The following is a 25,208-nucleotide window of genomic DNA, read 5'->3' as shown; positions in this document are numbered from 1 at the left end:
AAGAAAGAGGTTGCTCTTGAGAGGAGAGCTTTTCTGCTGGGGCTATAAAGAAAAAATGTGCTCAGACTAAAAACTGCCAGTGTAGGAGACTTAGAACAGCAACAGCATGTTCCTTCTTCTCATTTTTGCAAAAACTGACCTACAGAGGCAGATCATACAATGTTTGTATTTCTGCCTGTTGAAGGTAATGCAGGGTTGCTGAGCTTGGTTGGTGCAGGCTAAAAACTGGAACTGCATGAGACGTATCAGTGAAAGTCACTTCTGTATCTGCAAATACAGCTTGGCATCTGTGAAAGGAAAAAACCTGTTAGAAAAAAAGCCCATCTTCAAAGTAAATGGAAGAGGACTCTCCTGTTGAATAAGAATTAAGGCATGGTGGCACGGACTGCTTAAGAGTCTATTTATAGTCTCAGATTGCTCCTTGAAGACACAGTTTTTGCAAATGAGAGTTATTTATAGTCTCAGATTGCTCCTTGAAGACACAGTTTTTGCAAATGAGAGTTATAGTGATGGGTGGCGCAGAGGCAACTTTCTGAAATGGAAAAGAGCAGTGGTTTATATGAGGAAGCTTACTCAGGCTACTCAGCCAGAAAAGCTGATAAACCCTGTGCCTCACATCATGATTCTGGGAAAAGACTCCCAGAGCAGAGTCTTTTGGTGATAATTTTCTGAAGGTGAGAAATATTTTTCCGAATTTTAAACCTTGCCAAGATTGGATATCAAAAAATAGGAGTTCAGCAGAGAACGAAAGTAGTAGGAGAAACAAATTGATACTTGAACACCTGGAAAAGAAAGGGGGAGTCTTGGGAGGCAGGGAGATAACGATTTATTATTGCTGGATATCAGTGTCTTCTTTTTCTCCTGTAATAAAATTGACATTGTTTCAAACCCTTCTTTTCCTTTTGTTTTCCAAGTGAACAGAAGTAATGTCCTGAATACAGGAAGAGTGGGAAAATATTATTTTTCCTTGATATTTTATTTGGAGGCAAATAACCGTTAGACAGCTGAACTCTTTATTTCTTGTGCCAGTGCTGAGAAAATCGTCATCGTTATTTGTATCATCTTGAATCTCCCACTGTTCTCTGGCACCTGCAGTTTGGTTACTGCATGATATGATGGACAGTAAAGATGCAGAGTAGCAAAACCCTTCCTGAAATCAAAGGACTCCAGTTTTTATCCAAGAAACAGTGACATGTAACTCATGGCTTACAACCACACTGAAGTGTCTTCTGTTAACTTTCAAGGTTTTTATGCTATTGTTGTTTCAAAGTGTGAGGTTGAAACATCCAAAAGAAAATTATTCTCTACAGAGCATTCTTTAATAAGTTTCCTGGCAATATGTCATGGGTAACTTTCATATGCAAAAGTTTTAAGATCATACTGAGCAACACTGACTTAAATAAGTTGGCAATATCACCTCAAGTGTAACGTAGCGATACTGCCTTGGATGCAACTTGTTTTGAGTTTGTTGCAAATATGAAGAAAGTCATAACTTAGTACATTCAAAGAATATCTCAGTAGTAGTGCAGCTCTCCTGCTACTGCTGTGTTCTTCAGAGAATTTTAACTTAGCGGAAGCAGGTGTTTAGTTGCTTCTAACAGTCAGTAGACTTTCCTGTTCCATTTCCTTATACTACTTATGAGATACTAGCCATAAGTTTAACAAAGCACACAAAAAGTACTGAATTACTTGACCGATGAGGAACTCATTGTGTGCAGTTTCTTACTTATTTTCTACTTATTCTGTGATGAGGGTTAGCCACTATGTCATACATGTTTATTTAGATGCGATTTATATAAATTGTAGTAGTAATTGTTTTGTAGTAGCTGTTTTTACAGGCTTGTCATATACTGAGGCTTGCAGGTTTTACTGGGGAGGACAGTATATTATCATTTCAAACCAATAATAAAAATAGATAGCTCTGGTTTTCTATGGTTTTCATCTTGTAGATTTCTGTACTTCTTTTGGAGGCTCTTGTGGAATCACCAAATAATATACAAATAATTTAAGGATGGATTGTATGCATTTTTATGAAATTATATACTTGAAGATAATAAATTATTTTAATGTGTTAATTTTTCAACTAGAAACGTCTGAAAGCGGCTGAAGCAGAAAGTAAATTGAAACAAGTATACATCCCCACCTAGTGAGTATAATAATAAAGTCATTTTTTGAATAATATACGAGTAAAATTGTAACATGCAGCAACATGCATGGTATTTTCATAGTCATTCTCTTAATACTTAGTTTTTTAGTATTTTTATACAGGCAGAATATATACATACAGAAGTATAATCAGAAAATGCTGCAAATCTTTGTCATAAGTGAAAACTTTGTACTTAATTCAGCCCATTGGCTTTGACCTCCAAACTGTCTGTTCTGGAAAGGTGAGAAGTTGATCAGATGCTACATGGACTGCTCACAAGCGAGGAGGGCCTTGTTGTTTAAAAGCAGTTCTTCTGGAGTAATTGCTTCAGAATCTCTGTAGCACAACATTTCATATTTGTGCAAATGCAATATTTCAAAATAGAAGCTGATGTTAATGTAGTTACATAAAATCAGATACCCATTTTGGTTACAGTTTTATGTTGTTGATATCCTTTGTTCTTGAGCTTAGAGGCAAGATGTTCTGGCTGTAAATAAAAGGTAGTACACAGCCCAAACTCTTATGCCTTTGATCAGGTCTTATTAATGAAATCTGTTTTCATCTGAGAGATTTTTATTCTAGTTCTTTAGATTTAAACTTGATTCTAGATCTGTTTTTCTTAATGTGTAGTTGATAGAAACAAGATATAATCTAATTTCTTCAAGATTACAGTAAGAGAAGAAAGGATTACAGATAACATTCTTTTTAAGCTTTCTGTGTCTATATCAAGTACACATATATGTGGATTTACCCATTGATACAAGTATTTATATAACAGGAGACTAGAATACCAAATGAAATACTTCAAAAATCCATTTTGCCTTTCTGATTACTGGTATAAGTTGGATACAATAAACGTTAATTTACGTATTTCATACAGACTGTTCTCTCTTAAACAGATTTAATACAAACAGACTGTTAAATTCAGTCTTTTAACCTCATCTGTAACGAAACGTGAGTTTTACAAGTCAAGTCTCTAACAAATGGCATATTCTAAAAAAAAAAAAAATGTTAATTTTGTGATATGGATAATCCTCGGCATCATAGGTGAGAGCTGTATGCTGAAAACTCTGTTATGAGTGTTCACTGACTCTCTCGTGGAAGTGGCTGCTTTAGGAAAATTGTTACAGACTAGTTGTATTGTTTGACAAAACCTGTTCTGAATTACAGGGGGGTTTGCCTTTGTTTTGCCTTACTACCATTTTTTTTTTCTCCAAGTCGACAAAATCCATAGTCAATGATAAGAAAGGAGGAATTCTTAAGTCTTTGATAAGTGTGCAACCTAGGGCGCTCATGGGCAAATGGATTGCTAACACTCTCTGAAGGCTGATTTATTGTATTTGAAGTCTGAGTGGAGTTGATTCTTAGAGTTGAATACCTTTATGATCTTGATCATAAGGTATTTCAGTTAAAAGCAAAGTTCTGTCCTCAATAACCAAAAAGTCCCTTTTCAATTCATGGTTGCTCTGGAAGGTAACTAAGCAACAGATCGTAAGGTAAGAGACTTAATGGTCACTTGATCCCTTCTCTTGTACCCCTAGCCCAGGATACTTCTCTTGAGTATCTTGGGAAAGCACTTGACAAAGAGCATCTGCAAGTTGGAAAGGAAGAGTCTCTCACTGGATGTAGTGAAAAAGAGAGAAGGCAGGAGGTAGATTTGCTGGCATTTGGAGTAGAGACTTGATATAGCAAAAGATTCTTGTACACCACAGAGGAGTGGTGAAGAAGCAAGGATACATTATGCAGGTCATCATAGAATGGTTCCGTTTGGAAGGGACCAGTTCATCCAGTTCCAACCCCCCTGCCATGGGCAGGGACACCTCCCCCCAGACCAGGTTGCTCAAAGCCCTGTCCAGCCTGGTCTTGAGAACTTCCAGAGATGGGTCATCAACAGCGTCTCAGGGCAACCTGTTGCAGTGCCTCACCACCCTCCTAGTAACAATGTTTTCCTAATATCTAATCTAAACCCACCCTCTTTTAGTTTAAAGCCATTCCCGCTTGTTCTGTCACTACACTCACTCCCTGACCAAGAGTCCCTCCCCAGCTTTCTTGTAGGCCCCCTTTAGGTACTGGAAGATAGTTTTGTTGTTTTCTTTTCCCCTCTAGTTAGTCATTTTAGCTAATCTTGTATATATTTTAGGCTACCTTAAGTAGTGAATAATCATCTTATGAATTATTGAATCTAGCCTTGCATTGTATTGTGTAGTACAGCTTGTCAGAGTTAAATAACACCAACAAAGTTGGATCTTTGGGAATACTGTACTCAACCTGGTGTGGACTGTGTTCTCTCCAAATTAACTCGCCTGTGACGTCCTACCTCACTGAAACATTAGTAGGTAAAACAATCATAATATAATGTAAAAAAAAAAAATAATAATAATCCAAGAACAGTTCTTCAGCTTTCTCAAAATGAATGGTTTGGTGTACAAACCAAGCAGATGATCCTGATACATGGGTGATCTTTGCCAGTGTTATAGGAAGGACACAGGCAATTACTGCAGTTAGTGGGTAGGTATGTACTTCTGCTTGAGATACAAGGCAGCAGGCCCTCTACTAGTGTGGACAGCTTTATAGTATTACAGGCAACATTACTACTCTCATGTGTTACACTTCACCCAAAGCCCAGCCTCACTATGTAAATCCTTGCAAAGGGGATGTGGAACTCCCTTAAATTCTGTGCTGTGTCAGGCTTCTTTCAGTGCTTGACCCTGAGACTCACTTAGGCTTTAGTAGCTTGCCAAGCAGTTTTGACCATGCAGTATCATTTTACTAATATTGTAAATTTGAATATTGAAGCAGCTCTTTATGTAACAAGTCTGTGTTGAAAATGTTGGAGAAGCATAAAAGTTAGTCTTGTGGTTAGAGTAATTTTTATAGATGTTGTCACCACACATCAGAATTCCAGAATTAAATTGTTTTCATGTTGATTAGCTGGTTAGTAAAATCACTTCTGAAAGATGACTTTTTTTTTTTTAAAGCAATAAACCAAATCCCAATCAAATATCCAGCAATAATGGGAAACCTGCTGCAGTCAATGGAGCAATGGGAGCCTCTTACCAGACACAGGCCTCAGTAATAGGTCGAGCTTGTGAAAGTTGCTATAGTAAGTAAATTTTTTGTCTAGTTTCTGAATAATTCGGGACTTGGGGCTAATCATAATATACTCTTAAAAACAAATGTATGTACTTCTGTTTGCAAACTATAAAGAGGGGATAATTTTTGATGAATTGTGTGCCAGAAATAACTTTAACTTATTGAATGCAGTTCTAACTTAATAAATCAGTTTTAGAATATGCCTTATGATTTTTTTCTTTAACAATTTAGGAAGTATGGAACAATAAAGTAGTATAATATTACGGAAGTTATATGTTATTCCTTTACCTTTTGGATTCTAAACTCTATTTTTATTTGTCCTTAAAATTAGTTTTTAATTTTTTTTTTGTTTTGGCTTAGCTGTTATTGAGTAGGGTGAGGTTGATTTTTTTTTTTTTTTTTCCCCCTAGTATTTCCCTAGTATTTTGTGCATTTATGATGGTTCTGGCTGGTCATCTTGAAATAACAATCTCTTCAACCCATCTTGAAATAGCAACCTCTGATGTAGATTATGTGAGAGAAGATATAATAAAATCCAGAACTGGAACAAAGTGAAAAGTCCTACCATATAAATATTCTTTACTTATCATTGAGATGGCTCCCTGTGTCTTAAACAGCAATTAAACTAAAATGATTTTTTTTATATAGAAAGTTCCAGTTATATATATCTATTGTTTTTCAAACTATATTTTTTTAAAGAATAATTTTCTGGTGAAAGGCTAAATTAGTGTTTCCAGCTGAGACTCCACTTGCACAAGGTAAAGGTAGGCATGCATCAAAAGTCAGTAGGAGATGTGCTTGCCCTTTTCTTATAAAGGATCTTGACTTACAAGTACTCACTTTGCATAACTTGGGTGGAAAAAAAAACACAGATCTTAAGCAGTTCTAATAAGTAGCAAGCACTCTAACAATCCTGTCTTCGAGGTTAAGTTTAGAAATTTGGGGGTGGGGTGGAAGCGAGTTTTTTTTGTTTGCTTTGTTTTGAAATCCCTTGGAAGAAAATCTTTTCCTGCTGATACAGAGTCCATGGTTTGAAAGTAAACAGTGAAGTATTCCAAAGTTTTGATTTGGAGTTGACTTTTGAGGTGCTTTAAAAATAAATAACGTTCTCCTTTTCTCTATGTCAAATGGATTAAATATTTATCTAGATACTGCTCTTAAGGAATGCCATTTATTACAGCATTTGAACATACAATACTGAATGTATCATGCACCAATTTAGCTGTGCTGTTTTTTTTCATCCTTAGCTCCACAGTCTCACCAATGGTATTCTTGGGGTCCTCCAAATATGCAGTGTAGATTGTGTGCATCTTGCTGGATTTATTGGAAGAAATATGGTGGCCTGAAAATGCCCACACAGACAGATGAAGATAAACTGTCTTCCAGTCAACCTACAGAGGTAGGATCATCTTCCTAAAACCTTCCTAAAATGAAGCGTGGTGCCTTCTAAATACTGTTGTGATTCAAATATTTAATGGCATGCATTTTATATATATAAAACTTAACTTATTAATCCTTTTCCTGTTTTAAGTACAGCTGAACAATGTGCAGGTCCTGCCATGTTGACTTTTGACCAACCCTTAGACAAAAACCCACTCCATGCGTTTTTGGTGGACAAATGTCATCTTGTCAATTAAGTGGTGTGTTATCTATGGAATGTTAATATGCCTATACAGTGTCTCATCTAGAATGGCATTATATAAGTCCATTCACAGCAGAGCTCTATGGTCTGTGTTACATCATTTCTTAAAAAAGGACTATTTTTTTGTATATTACTTGTACATATTAGTTGATTAACTTTGTGAATTTATTCAAACCTTGTGTTGTTTTTTTTTTCTATAATTAAATATGAAGGGAAATATCATTTGCTTATTTTCTTTGTTTGTTTTGTGGAAAAATCTGCATGTTCTTTCAGCTTGAGATGATAGGATCTAATAATACCAGATATTTTTTTGTTAACTATAATTATTTTGGATATCATCTGTCAATAGTAGGGATGATTCAGATCGTGTAATTCAGATTCATGTTATGATTTTTTTGTTGTTTTGTTTTTGTAGGAATCACATGTTAGAACTCATATGTCCCGGCAGGCCACACAGGGAACTCCAGTTCGTAACACTGGAAGTCCAAAGTCAGCAGTGAAAACACGCCAAGCCTTCTTTCTTCACACAACGTGTTGGACAAAACTTGCCCGTCAGGTCTGCAAAAATACTCTCCGGCTGCGGCAGGCAGCAAGACGTCCCTTTGTCCCTATTAACTGTGCTGCCATTAAGGCAGAATGTAAGATGTTTTTTTAATTCTTAGTTCTGTGTGCTGTGCTTCCCACCCATTTTTGTCTTTTAATTTTATTTTCTTTTTCAATAAACATTTCTTGTCTATATGCTTTTGCTTTTCATTTTTTTCATTTGTCCAGCATATCACCAACCCAATGGATAAAGTCTAGCTGCCTTGAATGGTTTTCAGGCTTTTTTAAAAATAGAACATTTTGGAAAGTGCTGGCAGGATCAGGAGGAGGGTCCTGGGGGTGGGAGACACATCAAGTGAATTAACAGAGGGATAGTCGTTACGTCATTCACTTACAAAAAAAACAACTGTCATAAAAAATCCTGTGGAGGATCAATGTTGTGACAAAAGTCATGCTTCCTACTTGGCAGTGTGAAAGAAGTTTGCATTTATATTGTTTGTTTATTCTTTTGCTAAGCAGGAAGTATAGAACAATATGGGGTTAGCCGAGGAATAAGTAGCATTACTGAGGATGCATAAGAACTTAAATATGGTGTGTAATGCAGTGATTTATGACATGATCAGATGGGTGATAATAGCCATCATTATTATTTCACCATAATTGCACTTTCTGTCCATTCCAGTTTTAAATTTTAGTTTTAAATGAAATTCTTTTATGCTTGTTCTTTTTACAGCCAAAACAAATAAATGATTAATTCATCAATAGTATGACAAAGGGTTATAAGTTGCAGATAGCAACAGTAAGTCTCTTTATGTTCAGGTGTTTCAATTCTGTTCCAAAGCCTAACAAAGTCACTGAATTTTAAGCAGGTTTTGTACCTGTGCTGAGCATGTCGTTTTACTGACCAAACTGCTTGGTTATCTTTCAGTCTTCATTAATACAGTTCTTGGAGCAGGCACTTAGTATTCCAGAACAAGCCATGCTGGCACACTGTCAATTGTAGTAGAATTGAAGAGACCTCTGTAGAATCTAAGATGTTGGTTTTATAACCATGTTTACTAGATTACTGTTAAATGTTTTCCCAGAATACTTAACTGGGATGCCAATGATGTCAGTGTTAATTAAAAGAAATTTTTTCCTTAGAGGCTTAATGTCTACTTTTGAGTGTTTTTCCCTTTTAACACTAGCTGTTTCTCACATGCAAACCCTTTGCCTACTTCTGCAGACATACAGAACTTGATGATATTTCTGTTTGTTGCCCTTATTTATTTAGTTGTCCTATTGGCCATTTTCTTTTTTCTTTCAAAGCTGTACAAGTGAAGAGCAACTTTCATATTTAAGGAAATTGTATGTCCTAGAAGAAAAAAAAAAGTCCTAGAAGAAAAAAAAATCCTAGAATAATTGTTTCCAAGGCTGGACTAGGCTTATATTTGTAACCCTTAGTACAAAATAACAGTTATTTTCTGAGAGGAAAGTGTTGTACCTTTTCATTTATATAGTCGGCATTGAATTCTGCTAAATCATGGAAGAAAATTGTTTGAATTAGGTTCACCTGAACCTTGAATCTTTTATCCATATCCCTATTTCTTCTTACTGCAGTGCATCTTTCTACTTGATGAGAAAGATGAACCTGTTGTTTAAGGAAGAGGAGAAAAATAGAAAACAAAAGGCTTTATCCAACTGTTAATCATCAAAGTAGAAAAAATGTTACATACACTTCTCAACTTTTAAAGCAAAAGTGTGAAAATCTGAGGTTTTCAACAGTGAAGAGTCATTCTTGCATCAGACTAGGAATGTCGTGACTTCTTCATCTGTTCCATTCAGTGAAAAAGTGCCACATCAAATTAACATCAAGAGCAAATAGTTTTTTTTTCCTGTAATTTCTTTCATTATTCATTTTACGTAAAGTAGAATTTGGACCTTGCGGTGTTGTTGTTTTGAATACTGTTGCTTCCTCTTAGACCTAACATAAATTAAAAAGTCATAGTTGTTGATGCTTCCTAAGCACAACATTCAAATTATTTTATAATAGTAGAAACCAGATCATACCTCATTTAATTAATTTTATTAATGTTTCTCTATGTGTACATGCACACACACAAATTCACACGCATATGTTCTGTTTCTGGAAATCTCTATAGAATCATAAAGTAGCCTTACCTGCATACAGTTTGTGTCTTTTCATGTTCTTATTCTAGTAAAACCCATTAAGTAGATCAATAAAAAATCAGTCTTTCTAATTTTGTTTGTCTACTTGCATTTGGTGATGTGCTTTCAGTGCACTATGTAGATTTTTGTTATAACTAAACAGCTTTTCTAAATGCCTTGAATTCTTTTTAAGTGATAGCTTGATGTATATCATTTTAAAATGAGATACATAGCAGTAATAATTTCACTTGTTGAAAACCACTGAGTGGTTACAATATTGAATGAATTTTTGTGTCTGTGTTGAATGGTTAGAATAATGCTTATATGATAACCTGGCCAAAATAGTGGGTTACCCATGGTATGATCTGACATGAGATGGTTAAGATGTCCAAGAACCAATTAAGGATCTGGAATTTGTGTTCCATGTTTGTGTGCTGAAACTTTAATCTAATTTTATAGGTGCTTTGTAAGAATGACCTGATTCTGTGTGTGTGCAGAACTGGTGCTGGGTAATGTAACTGCATTTCACAACTATGTTGTAGTAGGCACCATATCAACATTGTTACACACTCAGGAACCCTAAAATCTAAATAAAGAAGGAAGGTAGGGCACTCTAACCCAAGCACTGTACCACATTTTATGCCTTCTTAGTCTTTAGGCAATTTGTTGAAGTGCCAGGTTGTTGATGAAAGTAATTCCCAGTTCTGAGAAAGGAAGTCTGAACAAGCTAGTCAGAGCTTGCTCATAAAATAGATTGATTTTTGCATTCTGCCTGAACTTACCTGCAAATACTTCTTTAGTCTTGGAGGGGCATGGAAGCTTTTGGGAATGCTAATCTCAGGCCCAACCATCTTTTGGGGGGGGGGAAAAAGCAGATTTCAGAGCATTTATTTGATTCCTGTAATTCCACCCACATCATCTCCGTCAGCCCATTATGTCCAGTAGCAGAGAACAAGGCCCTATTCTGTGTTCTTCATTCCTTCAGTTAGCACAGAGAATTAAGTTTTTCTCATTAGTGAACAATGTAGCATGACCCCAGCTCAGATGCCAGCAGGAGGTAATGGAGAAAATGCATTCACATCTCAGTTTAAACTATGGATGGCCACCAGAAGGTTGATAGCATGGCATCTCCTGCTAGGAGTACAGTCATCCATCACAGGAATCTCAAACTTTGTTCTGCCCAGAGATAATAGACTTGCATTAGTTTGTGACCATAAACTTGTCTGACGGATTTTCAGGAATAATTAGAAATTGGTGAATTTCAGTAAAAGGAAATTCCCTTGCTCTGAATCAGGCAAAATATCATTCTTTTTAGCTACTCTTTTTTTTTTTTTTTTTTTAAGAAAGTTAAACAAAGTAATCCTGTCTGTGGAAGCACTCTTAATTAGAGGAAACTGAAGTGGGCATTCTTCTCCTGGTGGTGACTGACAAGATCTGTCTCCAGTTTACAGGGTTGTTGATACATGCTTGGCAATGAGCCATGCATCTGTGAACATTAAGACCTCAGCAAATAAGATTTTAAGGTGTTTTGTTTTTTTCCTCATCATTTATAGTTTTATCAATACAACTACCTGTATTAATTATAGTAATTTATATTTGTCTACACTGTCTATACAGATGTGATTGACAGAATCTTTTCAGTAGATGGTAATGCATCTAGAGTTATCTGGAAATGGATATACTGTATATGATCAAAAATTACACCTTTAAATTTGTAGATTTAATTAGCCATTTGGTACATGGTACTGTTTCTTTAAATATTATTTGATAATGACAAGCAAAAATTGAGTAGAATATGCAAAGGTCTTATTATTGATTTGTCTTTGTAAGCAAACAGTCTATCCTTACTAACAAAACACTGTCCATTCATCTGAAGTAAGTAACATTTACAGGTCTTAGGTCAAATAATTTCTTATTTTCTTGATTTTGATAGCTGTGGAATTCTCTTTTGGCTGTACCTAGAATTAAAATATTTACTATAATCTTTAAATATAATTTGTGCCAGATAGTTTTAGCCAGTAAAATAATTACAATAATGCAGTAGCTTTTTTCCAAAGTTTCCAAGAAGAACAGAAATCAGAGAATATATTCCATAAATCTGAGTTTTGACAGCAGTATGTTGGAATGTCAAAGAGAAATAACTCACAAGTGAGAATCTGTAAACTGAAGAGGTCTACAAACCTAGTGAACAAAAAATTAAAAACCCTTTCAAATCTAAAAGAACAAGCCTCATTCGCTATCACCATCTTCATAGCATACCTGATTTCATTTTTCTCTAATATTCACAACAGCTATCCCTTTTGTAGTTTGAGAACTTGGTCTGTTTGGAACCTTAGAGAATCCATTTCACAGTGTGATTCAAAATGTTGTTCCTGTAGTTTTACTAATTGTACCGTATTCTTTTTAGGGTTGTGGCGTTCTGAATTACATGCACTTCAAGATAGGGATTTCCCTTAATTTTTGAGTGTGTCACATGATGTTTTCTGTTTTGCTTGCTCTTCCTCTCATAGTAATTTTTAATATTCCGGTTTTAATTATTTTTAGGTGACCACTTTTGAGTGTTATCTAACTATTTGTAGAAAGCTGTTGACACTGACACCAAGATTTTCTTCTGCGTGGTGATAGTTCAGAACCCATTGCTATATCTGTGTATTAGTCATTTTACCCCTTAAGAATTACTTTACATTTATTGCTTGATCCTGCTGGTGGTATCCTTTGCAATCAGTTTTAGTTATGATTATGCTCAGTAATTTATTATCAGGAAACTTAATTCCCTCATCACATCTTTTCCTAATTATTTAAACATTGAACAGTGCAGATCCTTTTGGAATTGCATAGAAAATTGCTTTTAATCAGGGTCTAATCCCTGGCAAAACTGTCTCTTTTACACCACAGCAGCTGAACAGCAACAGTCTTTTGTGACAAATTTTGTCAAAAGCTGTTTGAAATTCCAGGTTGGGTGATGCCAGAGTAGCTGCGTGTGTATGTGTCACGATTCCTTCAGAGGATTCTGGCAGACCCTTGACACTTGCAGTCACTGGTTTTCAAGACGCGTTGGTAGGAAGAGACCTCAGGATGTCTCTAATTCCACCACCTGCACAAATCTTAAGTGCCCAGGGCCTTTTGTCAAGCTCAGCTTTGTATAACTCCAACCATGGAGACTCCACAGCCTCTCTGGGCACCTGCTCTGTGTTTGACCAATCTCATGGTACTCAGTTGTTTCTTTACATCTAGCAAGAACTACCCATGTCCCAGCTTGTGTCTGCTGCTGCAGGCAGCAATAGCCTGCTGTCCTATTGCCATGTACCTCTGAGAAGGGTCCAGCTCTGTCTTCTCTATGCTCTACCAAGCAGGTGGCAGTTGGGTTTCCCCTTTACCCTCGCATCTCAAGACTGACTGACCCAGTTCCCTCAGCCTCTGTGCGCCCTCTGCGCAAGCTCCCCACCGGTGTGGTGACTCTCCAGTGGCTGGGTTTGCTCCAGTATCCCTGTATCTCTTTGTAGTGGGGATCCCAGAACTTGACAGAACATCTGGATGTGATTTCACAACAGCCAAGTAGAGGGGAAGGATTAGCTCCCTTGCCCTGCTGGCTGCATCCATGCTAATAATTCCCAGTATGCAATCGTCCTTGTCGCAAGGGCATGCGGCTGAATAATGTGAACACATTAAACGTGTTTTCCTTTTACAAGGTCACTGTTGGCTCTCTTTGTGTTTCTGTATTTGAGCTGTATGCCTCTATTAATAGTTCAGCCCTTTTGCCAGTCTACAAAACTACTTACTGAAGAATGTTATCAAGTTTGCCCTGTTTTTGTTCTCCTGAATGGAGAGGAGTTTAAGCAATAGCTAAACACCAGCAGTGTACCTGCTCAGCAGTTTCTATTTGGATGAATTCCACCTGGTTCTGAAAACTTGTTTTGATTCATTAATCAGTTTGTCTTGAAATGTTTCCTATGGACACTTCAGTGTGAAATGGTTCCCACACTTTCCTAATGTAAGGGTTTTGAAAGTGAGCTTGTTGAAACTTCCCAGCGGTGAACATTGTTACATAGAATTAATTCACTTTTTCTGCAATGCCTTTATCTGTCTGGCATATTTTCATCACACCTTGATCATCCCATATTGTTACAGACGCTAGCATGCTTCTTGCCTTTGATGTCTGAAAAAAACCACCATCAGATATAATACTCAAATTTTTAACTTTTTTTTTTGAAATGCCTTTTAATTTCTCATAGCTTTACTTACTTCACTGATACTAAAATTTTTAGTGTTCACGTGGAAACCCATATTTGATTTTAGGATTTTTTTTTTTTGTTTTTCACAACTTTCTGTGTAAATGTTTTGGCTATGGTTTTACACATGAGGGTGATACAGAAACCACAAAGATTGTACAAGTAGTGCATAAAGATCATAACATTTATTATATTTTTCATGGGAATCTATATTGTGCATTAAAGTCTGTCATTGTTAAATATGTTTGACAGATGGCAGTACTTTGGAATACCGACCAGGGACCTTTTTTTTTTTTTTTTCAGTCTGTATTCTCAGTCAGCTTATTAATATCTCACTGTGATTCAATGTCTTTTTTTTTTTTTTTTTTTTACAGTGAAGACATTTAGATGGAAAAATTTCTTGCTGATTACTTCATAGTCAATACTTCCTTATTCCCAGAGTAACTATAAAATATTCACTGTATAGTCTGCGCTTATTTTACTAAGGGAGACAGTGGAGACATATCTTTCTACTCTGTCACTTAAAATATTTCAAAAGTTGTGGAGTATTAAAAATACTCCAGGCACTAGATTCAATGCATTTTCTTCACTGAGCACAGCATATTTTGTTATATTAAGAAAAAAATAATAAAGTACTTGGAATTTCATGTTAGAGTCCTTAATATAGTGAAATAGATGGTCTGCTGAGTGTAAAACACCTGTGAGCAACATACTGAAGTCCTTATTTTAGTCATTGCTGTGGTTACATGACCTGTGCATTTTTTTTTTTTTGCACAGAGTTGGATAGAATCTATAGAGATTGTAAATTTTGTGTTTTTCCTCAAATATAAATTGTTCTATATCGTCCATTCATGTGTCTATGTACTCATTCCCTTGTGTTGGATTGAAACACAGGAACATTTTGGTAAAACACAATGTGGATACAAATTGAAATTATAATTGCTATAATTTATTTGTAATACCTAGTTCCTGTAAAGCTTGTTAGAAAATGCAGATCTGTGTGTGCACATGACACACATACAAGGAAATGTGCAGGTTGTTGTCTGTACATGAGAAGTAATTCCATGTAAGAGAATTCTAGTTCGACAAAATCAAAATACGAATGCAGTTTTGTATGAAACAGAATAGCTATGTTCTAGGGATCCTGTGTGTAGGGATTATTTATGTGGTTTCAGAAAACAGATGACCCATTCACTCCAATGAGTTTAAAAAGGATAGTTTAGTTCCAGTAATCTGGAAACTGCTTAACCTGGTGGCCTGTGGATTTTTGCCTTAGGTTGATTGATTCTGCTCCTCAAGTGTGAACCTTTTCTTAGTAACACTTCTGTGTCGGGGGCTTTTAGAAAGACTATGTCTGTGTATTCTTGGTGCCTTTAAAGGTGTGAGTTCATAGTTTTAACATCAAATTGAGGTAGTTACTGAACGGCCTACTTTTTGTTTGCTTTGCAAGAAGCTGCTAAGTTTGAGACCTTTGAGCTCTGTCATACTTGGTTACAAATGGGTGAATTTGTTCAAAAGTTCATAGTAAAGTTTTTTTGTGTGTTTAAGATTTATCATGCCACAATAGAGTGGAACGAACTGAATCACTGTACCATGGGAGTAATTCATGACAGAACTCAGACTTCAAATTTAAAGCCCTTGCAGTTCTATATTACACCATTTAGAGCCAGAAAGACTTGTAGAGAACAATAATGTGAAGAGTTCAGTGTAAATTCCTGCTCATAGCCAGAGCTGCTTTTATTTCAGTACGTATGTTTTCATTTGTGTTTCATTTACCTAGTTGACTTTTTGCAAAATGACTTTGTAGGCAAAAAATATAATGACATTTGTGTTAGAACTTATATTAACTTTAAAAATAATTGAAAGAAAAAATCATAACATCACTTGCATAAATGAATACATAGCCTGCTTTTAAATATCTATCATTATTAGCATTGATGAAAAAAAAAAACGTGCTAAAAGGGGAAAAAAAAATCAGCCAAGAAATTTGTGTTAAAAACTGGAAACTGGCTGGCATGTCCTAATCATATTTGTAATGGTAAAATGTTTAAACTGAGTTTTATTCTTTGAAATTCTCAGATGCAGATCGACATTGTGAAATTGCTGGAAATCCTCTGAAGATCAAAAGCACCAGAAAGCCACTGTCATGTATCATTGGGTATTTAGGTGGGTATCTGCTTCCAGAGAAAAATGAATCAAATGATCATTCAGTGTTTACTGATGGTTAGAAATTTTCTATGCGTAAAATGAGAGATTTAACAAGAAAACTGTGAAGTGAATAAATATTCTGTTCTGCTACTCTATTCAGCTGCAAAACTGCATGACTGAACTTGGAGGATCTGGGCAAAAGGCTTTCTGATACTGGTTTAAAATGGCAGAGTGAAACCTGATGTAATGCACAATGTAAAAAATAGTATTTTAAAGTAAACAAACAAACAAAAAAAACACTAAAACAGGAGATATTCAGTACGCTTAATGCTGCTTTGCATCCATGCCTCTTGAATCCATATATAAAACTCCCATGTACTGAAGGAGCAGACTTCAGCTACACAGACACTTAATTTGATGACACTCTTAATTGGATGACATAATAAAAATAATAATAATTAAAAAAAAAAGTAAAGAAAAAAGTAAAGAAATCTGTACTGAGATTATAGCCAAGAGGACGAGGTGCTCACATAACATAATGGGGAGAGGAGAAATTCTAGTAATTGTAATTTGTTATTAAAAAATGAAAATAGTTCTCTTTGTAAGGAACCACTACTGACTGTTAAATATTTACAACTAAGAGATGAAATACCCCAGAGGATTTTTATTAATCCTGAAATAAATATAGAAATCAATCTGTTGATCAGAATCTGTGAGTAAGTCTGCAATATATTAACACCATTCTACAGTAGTAAAGATAAGGATAGAACTAGATGGTTTTCCTCAGAATTTTAACCAACAGGAGTTTGTTTGTACTAGAATAAAGTAAACAATAACAGTAGCTTGACTTACTGAAATAAAAATCAGCTATTAATGTAGTTTTGACAATTATTCCGGAACATGAAGTTTAACAAAATCTAAACTTCAAAAAAATGGATAATGAAGAATTTACGGCCCCTGTCACTGAATTTTGATTCTCCTACCCTGCAGTTAAAGAAAAAAAAAAACAGTGCTAACTTCCTGCATGCATCCTGGCTGTGTTAGGTATGCTGCCATGGGAAGGAATGAGAGAAGGTTTGCTTTGATTGACTGGGAAGATCTGTGGTTGTGGGAGGGGATGATGGTTCATCTAGTTGACCCCTTTTGGGTAGCCAAACGAAGAAGGGACACCATGAGTGTACTAGAAGATGCTGTATGTTTCTAGTGTCATGTTGTCTAGTCTGAGAGGGATCGTCTTGGTACCTCTGAAAGCATGGTTCTGTAGATTTAGCGGGAGTAAATGGATTAACAATGTCAGATATCATTATGTGTACTTAGGTGAAGGTTTCGTGAAGAAGATTAATGCTAATATACAACAGGTCATATCATCATAATCATAATATTAAATATCATGTAATAATACACAGCCCACAAACATACTGGAGTACAGTTAACAGCATCTCACAGATTCAACTCTTATTGAGCCCTACTGGTGAGGCACAAAGGATATATCAATGCCCTGCACATTGTGGGTCATCACTTCCCTTTATCTCTATTCTGCTTCTTGGCTGCCAGTTCCACAGGTGAGATAGGTTAAGCATTAAAAGTAAGCCCTGTCCTCGGAAGAGGTAGGGCTAATCCCCTGTAATCTCTTCAGTCTTCACTGTGCTTACTAAACAACCCCCCTAATGTGAGCCTCTGGCTAATTAAATGTCCTATATTGCCTCTTGGTTATGAGGAAACCAGGCTAGCATTTCCAGCTGGGATGCATACTGAGGAGAAGAGATGAGAGAGATCCAACTGCTTAAGCACCTCTGGAATTCAGGCTGCTTATTTAAGTGTCTCAGCAGGAGACTTCAACTTTTCTTTGTTTGCTTTGGATATATATATATATTTACCTTAGTGGCATTAGTGGAAATGGGAGATGTTTTTACAGTTTTTATTGCTATTACTTGAGGCTGCAAGTTGGTCTCATAATAAAAATTCCTAATATGTTGTTCAGGTATTGTTTCTTCCATTTTATTTTTATTTTAATTTCAGAAGTGATCATAGAATCTGAATATGGCCAACTGGTTATTCGTTGTGTGCCTAAAGGGATAATTTGGATTATTTGGATGATATATTTAGTTCTCTAAGTCAGGAGAAGCTGCAAGTGGCTAGGAGATTCTCAGTGGAAAAAAAAAAAAGTGTACTAGGCAATAGAACAAGAGTGGTAGCAGTAGGACTAAAGGATTCCTAATTACTATTGCAGTAATTCAAGATAATATAAAAATTCAGTCGAAAACCCTGAAATGCCTCACTACTTCAGTTATGATGAAGCAGTTAGTTAGAAAGTGCTGTTCTACAAAATGTGCAAATATTTGAAGCAAGTCTATAGGTAGAGGTTGAGAGTGTATGGTGTAAAGACCCTAAAGTAAAACTTTGTTGAGAAGTGGTCCTAGCAGTTTGATTAAGTTCCTTTCTAGAATTTAAAGGGAGAACTTGGTCCTGCTACCTTCCTCTGCTGCAAAAAGAGAAGGGATTGCTGTTGTAGTGAACTGAGGATTAGTGACCTGCAGACTGAAGAAAAGTTAAAGGAAGGAAATGCCTCCTTCCTCACCTGTTAGCATAGCCTGGAAATATAGAATTTTATCTCCTATATGCTGTAGACAGAAGGAGTTTGTGTTCTAGTCTGTTGATCCAGCTGCTGGAATTATTGTGGTTGCTACTGGAGCTCGTTGGCAAATAAGATAATATTTTAGTGGTGGTAGCCCCAAATGTTAATAATTTCCTTCTGAAAATTGAAAGACGTTGCCAAATGAGCGTTTTAGAATCCAAATCCCATATAATCTTCAATAAGCAGCACAAATCTTTCTACTTTCTAAGGTGAAATTTCAAACTGAAAGAGGGTTCATAATATGGAGCACACTTCTGTTCCCATTTTAGTAAAAAAGCAAAATAGACTCCTGTTCTCTACACTATGGAAAATGTGGGGTGATGCTGTAAAATCAGCCTTACAGGACTGCCTTTAGGCAATTACCAGTGTGTTAGTTTTATGTTATTCTAACAACTACCAATGTGATATCCTGCTTGACTCTTTTTAATCAGAATCTCTTGAAGCATCTTGGATAAGAGTATTCATGATTTAAGAGTAGGATTGCATGCTGTGACCAAACCACTTGTTAACTAGTTAAGCATAGTCTTTCCCAATTTGAAGATTGCTGGTGCTGTGCCTTTCTGGCATTCTGTTCCCGCTACATGTTCTGGCGAACTCACTGTGGCCATCATCACTCCTTTCTATCTATTTGGATATGGATGAAACTGTTTGGCTCTCCCACCTTCCTTTTTCTGCATTTTAAAGGTTATTGCGACTGCCTAAGTGTTGTCGCTGTGCATCAGCAAGCTCCTTGTGTGGGTGGGTGGTCTTAGTACCTGCAAGCTGGTTGTGAAGGCTTGCAGGGAGAATGGGCGTGTGGTGCCAGGCAGGTGTGTGCTCTGATAATGGGCTTTTCTAACACTTGTGGAAGAAGAAAAATCAGCTATCAGAGTGGACTTCGACTCCTGTACAATCATATCTGTTTCTCCTGGGCGATAACTGAGCAGCAGAGGGTGGGGGGCCTTCCCCTTCAACACTGAGCCTCCTTTTATATGTTGCGTATTCCCACCTCCTGCGCTTTATTTTATACACAAAAAAGCAGAAAGAAGCACTCTGAAGAGTGCTTTTTTAATTTTTTTTATTTTATTTTTTTTATTTTTTATTTTTATTTATTTATTTATTTATTTATTATTTTTATTTATTTATTTTTATTTTATTTTATTTTTATTTTTATTTTATTTTTTTATTTTATTTTTCTTACTCCCCGCAGACAGCTAGCTCGTGGTTTGCAGGCCAGCCCCTCTGCCCGCAGGGCCTCACTCTGCAACCAGCAGGGGACTCACGCGACAGGCCTCTCAGCCCGGCCGCAGGCCTCACGCAGCTGGATGATGCTGTCTGTCTACTGCTGCTGCTCTGCGTCTTTTGACAATTTTATCTGGCAGATTACTGGGAAATTTTCATACAGCTGTATCAGCTTTTGGCAAATGCAGCAGCTACCTGCTCTGAGGCACACTGGGCAGATGAGTTTCAATGCCTCTTACCTTTCCTCCATCCATAAAATAGTCCTAATGCACGAACTCTTTTAGATCCTCTGGGACATTTGAAACCCTAATAGTGCTTATGTATTAGAGTCTGGTGGTACCTGGGAAATCCAGTGCAATCTTGACACTTTGGGTTGTTTCTGCTGCAGTTTTGGGGGTAGTTTCAGCTCCAATCTTTTGCTGTAGCTCATTCCCTGACTCTTGAATATAGCAACTTATATGTGGGAGGATCCCTTAAAGCTTGCTCTTGTTACAGAAAATATTGAATACCTTTTTTTTCAGGTTTTCAGGTGGTTTCGCTGTTGAAAAATGCTTTTATTTGCTTGATTAAAAATCTGTAGGTGTGTAGCTCCAATACAAAACTCAAAAGGGAAGGAAAATGCAAACACTGAACTGTTTCAGTTTGATCTGTATTATCTCTACCTGTGAAAACCTTACACATCTATACCATTGTAGTGAACTCAGGCAATCTAAAACTAAATAGATTTTTTTTCTTATTTGGAAGGACAACAGGTATGAAAACTTCTGTTCAAATTGTTATTCGAGGTCCCGTAAACGCATTCATGCTGAAGAAACTTCCATTTCACTAGAAATTTAAGTGTAAATTTTGTAAGCTGAGTGGACTGAAAGTTTTTTTGTTTCGTGTTTTTTTGGTTTTTTTTTTTTTTGTATAAATCAAGTATTTCTCTCTCTTTTGTCTTAAACAGAAATTCATCCTGCAGTGAAACCCAATGTAATCAGATCAACATCAAGCCTTCAAAGTCCAAGTGCAAAACGACTGCTTGCACCCTCCAATCACTCTTCACTAAGTATTTTGGGAAAGAGAAACTACAGCCATCATAATGGTCTTGATGGTATGTGTGAAAACATAAAATAAATATTATTTAAGTTTATGAATTGCAAAACTTTCTGTGGGCCTAAAATAAAGTTTTGTGACTTTTCTGTAGGGTATATGGTTTGAAGAAATGACATAAAATAAGGGGGTATATTCTGACAAATATAAGATAGCATATTTATAGCATTGATTCTTAATGCAAGGAATGATGATTCATATTCACTGAACATGGGTATCAATTAATGCCATTAATGCCATCTCTTACAAAAACTATTTGTACCGTTTTTCCTACTAATCTTTCTACTCTATAGAAAAGATCAGGAAAGGAATAAAACAAATTTGGTGAAAAGGGAAAGATGCAATGAATGCTTTATTTTGACTTACTGCATTTTTATTTGAAGAAATACTTTGCAGAGATATGCACTGCCTTTCCTGAACTCTTTTTGTGAGATGTAACTTTTGTAAGCAATTACCTTATTTGTACTGCAATTCAGTATGGTGGTTGGGACTAGAAATCTGAAAGAAGTTAGGCTCTGAAATAGGCTGTTCCAGACATGACTGGCACAAAAGGCATGCTGTTTTCATGCTTCACAGGGCAAGGTAGAAATGAGAGGGACTCATTTTAGACAAGATAATAGAAATAGTATTCCAAATACTGGAAGGAAAACTCAATCCATTATCTTCCTATAATTGTGTTTTTCTGTCATTGTCAATGTTATTTGTATCTTGCAGTGAAAATACCTACTGTACACTTAACAATAGCTAGAAATAACTATATATTTTGACAAAAAGTGGTTATTTAATATATATGGTAGAGAGGATCGCTTGGACCTTTGCTCAGTGTGCAAACAGCCTTTACACAGTAGGCAAATAACATGCATGGCAACGCAAGCTATTCAGTGGACCGTGATGACAACCATGTGACTTAGATAAAAAGATGATGCTGTTAATAGGCATAGCTATAAATGCAGAGCATTTCACACAACAGAATTTTCGCTGTGGACTTTCATTCTGAAGTTCTGTAATGTCGATCTGGTACTTACTGCATGTAATTATGAAAAAAAGCTGCTTTTTTCCCCTTCTTGAAATGCTGGTCATTAGATTGGATTCTTTACATGATCTTTGAGAGGAGAATGACTTTGACCTGGTAATGAAGATGATGTTACATTCCTACTGCAAAGGAAGTTGTAGCAATGAGTTCAAGGTAAACATTATTATGATGGTTTCCCCATAAGGAGATGACCTTGGAAGTTCTTAACATTTTTCTTCTATTTAATATCAATGTTCTCTTCAACATAAAGCATTTATAAAACCAATCATTAGCCACATTGATTAGTTCATATCAAACAGATAATTTTAAGGCAATTTTCACAAAGTGGCATCTAATTTTAAAAAATACCATTGAGAACTGTAAATTATTGCTTTAGGAGATAATTGTTTCTGCTTATCTATTTTCTATGCAAATGTAAAGAAAACATATCCTAGAGAGTGGAAATCTGCAAGGTGTATTTTGCTCATGTAAAAATGGTTATTTGGGTTCTTGTCCCCCTTTTTAATTAAAAACATGCAAAATATAGTCCATGCAAACCGTAAAATAACTTCTGAAATATTAGGTGTGATACAAGAATGATAATGGAAATGCAAAAGAGTAATTTCCAAATGAGGTCAGGTATTCTAAAGTTAAAAGTGTAGAAGTAATTCCCTAAGCAATGCTGCGCAAAACTTAGTAAACTGAGTACCTATGATGATCCTTTTTTTTGTGTGTGTGTGTGTGTGTTTCTAGATTTTCTGCTACTTTTTAGCATGTGCAGAGAGCACAATGGTGTGCGGAAATAGTTTAGTCACTATCGGTGTGTACTACTGAATGCTGTTTTTATAACATCTGAAAGTTACCATCAGCTTTCTGAGTTCTTCAGCCTCATAATGAAGGAACTGCAGCAGGCAAAGGGAAAATCCTTATGTGGACCTGGGAGGCACAGCCTCACTCAGTGATGTTTCCTTGCTGCTCAGATGGCTTGGTATGGGATTGATCTTCTTAAAGAGTAAATTTATTAGACTCCTCAGTTGAACAGAAGCCAAAGAGAAGTTTAAGGAATATCAAACTAATTGCTGGCCAAAGCTTATGCTTTCGATGAGTTATCTTCAAGTTCTGTTAACATTTGTCTCAGCATAAAACTAATTGCGCTATCACCTTCTGCCATGTATGATCTTTAACTAGCCTTTTTATTTACCATCAGTGCTGACTTGAATCATCTCAATCTCCATTTTTCAGTAGTAGTTGTGGTCCTCTTGGCTTTTTTCATTTCTTAATCCCTTCTTCCCCAGGAAATAAAATGCACAGGAAAGCTGATCAAACTGGTAGCAACAATACTCAACAACACCCTCTGTTCCTTTTGACTGAAAAATGGCTGTCTTTCATATTTGCCATTTAACCCCTACTCTGCTTATTGCTAAATTAAAAACCAAACCAAACAAATAAAGAAACATTTTGGGGTCTGTAATTTATTCAGCTTCTATTCAGTACAGAGCAACAACTGAGTGACCAGAGCAATTTGAGAAATAGTGGTTTCTGCGTAATTGCACTGATACGTGTATTATTTGTGCAATGAAAGGTTTTGCCAGCCCCCAGAGTTTTCATGTTACTATAAATATACTAAAAAGCTTTTTGGTTCCAAAAGACTAGTGATTGTTGCTGGTTTTATTGCATTGTATAAATTAACAGTATCCAGAAAGCCTACTATGGAGATGATATATTCTGTCTACCAGTTCATGCTTTGATGAAATGAGCAAACAGAAATGAGCACAGTGAGCTTACATTAAGTCTTATCTCGAGCTATTTTCATAATCTTAATGTTATTGACTTAGAAATGTCTAAATGTTCAGGTTTGCTTTTTACAACAGTATTAGAAATTTGTTTTAAGCCATAGAAATATGTTTACTTAAGACATATGATAATTTACAGTATTCAAGTAAATGTTACTTAAGCTTGTGTAAATATGTATTTAGATTGACATATTTCAAGTCATTCTTATTGCTTAGGTGAGTTGAGTGTTTAAGGATCTGTTTAAGGGAGTGGGGTAAGATTATGAGAAAAAACATTAATATTTGGTTTAACGCTTTTAAGAATATCATGCCTAAATAAGAGCATAATTACCATTTTGTAGGGTAGTCTTATGTTGGCTTAAGTCAAGAGTTTGGCCAGTGTAGCACAAGATTCCCTTTCATGTCCCATGTATGTGTCTCCAGCAAAAGTCTGGTGCAACTGATAGGGATAAGGGAGTCTGTAATTTCTGACTACTATTGCTTGATCTTTGTTGAGAATGCTGAGGGAGATCATTTATCTCTTTTCAGAAATAGTGGGGCTTGTCCACTGTAACTTGCTGTTAAAAGATCTGATTATCAGTCACTGATGGCTGAGAGATGTAGTTCTAGTTCTACATATGATCCATATATAATGCACAGACCTGAATAAAATTGCACTGCTTAAGCACTGTGTATTGCAGCTGTTATTCTGTACTGTTGGTGTCTGCAAAAGATCGTGATCCAAGGCTATTTTTCCCCTTTCACAGTTAAAGATCTTGTAGCTGTTCGTGTACTTTCTTGTAGGAGGAAGTTTTTCTGGATGGTCTTTAAAAAAAAGTGTTGTTTCCTTTATTTTCAAATAACAGGAAATCTTGCATTCTGTAGGATGGAATGAAAAATGTTGGAAACTTTTCTCTGTTCTGGAAAAAAAATCACAGTATTTTGGGGCGTTTTCATGTAATATGCATGCTGGTGCTTTTAACTACACAGAGATAAGAAAGAATATCCATTGCTGCTGAAAATAAAATCAACACAAGGTATTTGAATGATTTTCAGTAGTGAAGACAGTCTCTTTCAAATGGGAAAAGTATTTCTTCAGAAAATCACGACATTGCATAATGTTGCGTGTATCTTATTTTATGACTTGAGTTGACGATGAGAAGATTTAGGTGTGACTATAAAGTGCTTTGTAGATATTTTGAATCAGATCTTTAAATTATAGTGTCTGAAATTATTCCAAGCAATTACTTTCACCCACAAGCTGCTTAACTGTGAGCAACAGTACATACAAGTATTCAAGTTTTACGTCAGGCTGTTGTTTTGGAAGGGTGAGTAATGATAATTTTCCATTTAATATTTGGAAAGGTAAAGGTATTCTACATGACTGTAATCTCTGTCAACTGGCAGGCATTTCCTAACTTCTATATGCATCAAAACCAAAATGTCTACAGGATATCCAAGATGATACCATCACTAACAGAGATTGTTCTGTGCCTGATGATACTGTTTTCGTGACTTGTGGGAAGA

The 25,208-nt window shown here is 36.0% G+C and overlaps 1 protein-coding gene across 4 annotated transcripts in view; it reads left to right on the top strand.

Moving 5' to 3' along the window:
• The window catches only part of MTA3 (metastasis associated 1 family member 3), a 139,719-nt gene that overhangs the window by 80,079 nt on the left and 34,432 nt on the right, over positions 1 to 25,208 (top strand). For all 4 annotated transcript variants that reach the window (XM_040551300.1, XM_040551301.1, XM_040551302.1 and 1 more), the window contains exons 11-16: positions 2,088 to 2,146; positions 5,125 to 5,249; positions 6,487 to 6,638; positions 7,297 to 7,519; positions 15,881 to 15,967; positions 20,752 to 20,898. In XM_040551300.1, the coding sequence (XP_040407234.1) occupies positions 2,088 to 2,146; positions 5,125 to 5,249; positions 6,487 to 6,638; positions 7,297 to 7,519; positions 15,881 to 15,967; positions 20,752 to 20,898 (793 nt within the window). The remainder of the gene's footprint in view (positions 1 to 2,087; positions 2,147 to 5,124; positions 5,250 to 6,486; positions 6,639 to 7,296; positions 7,520 to 15,880; positions 15,968 to 20,751; positions 20,899 to 25,208) is intronic.

This window comes from Cygnus olor, chromosome 3 (genome assembly GCF_009769625.2).
Source record: "Cygnus olor isolate bCygOlo1 chromosome 3, bCygOlo1.pri.v2, whole genome shotgun sequence".
Classification (NCBI taxonomy): Eukaryota; Metazoa; Chordata; class Aves; order Anseriformes; family Anatidae; genus Cygnus; species Cygnus olor.
Note: the sequence above shows the minus strand (reverse complement) of the source record. Positions and strands in the feature narration are given on the sequence as shown.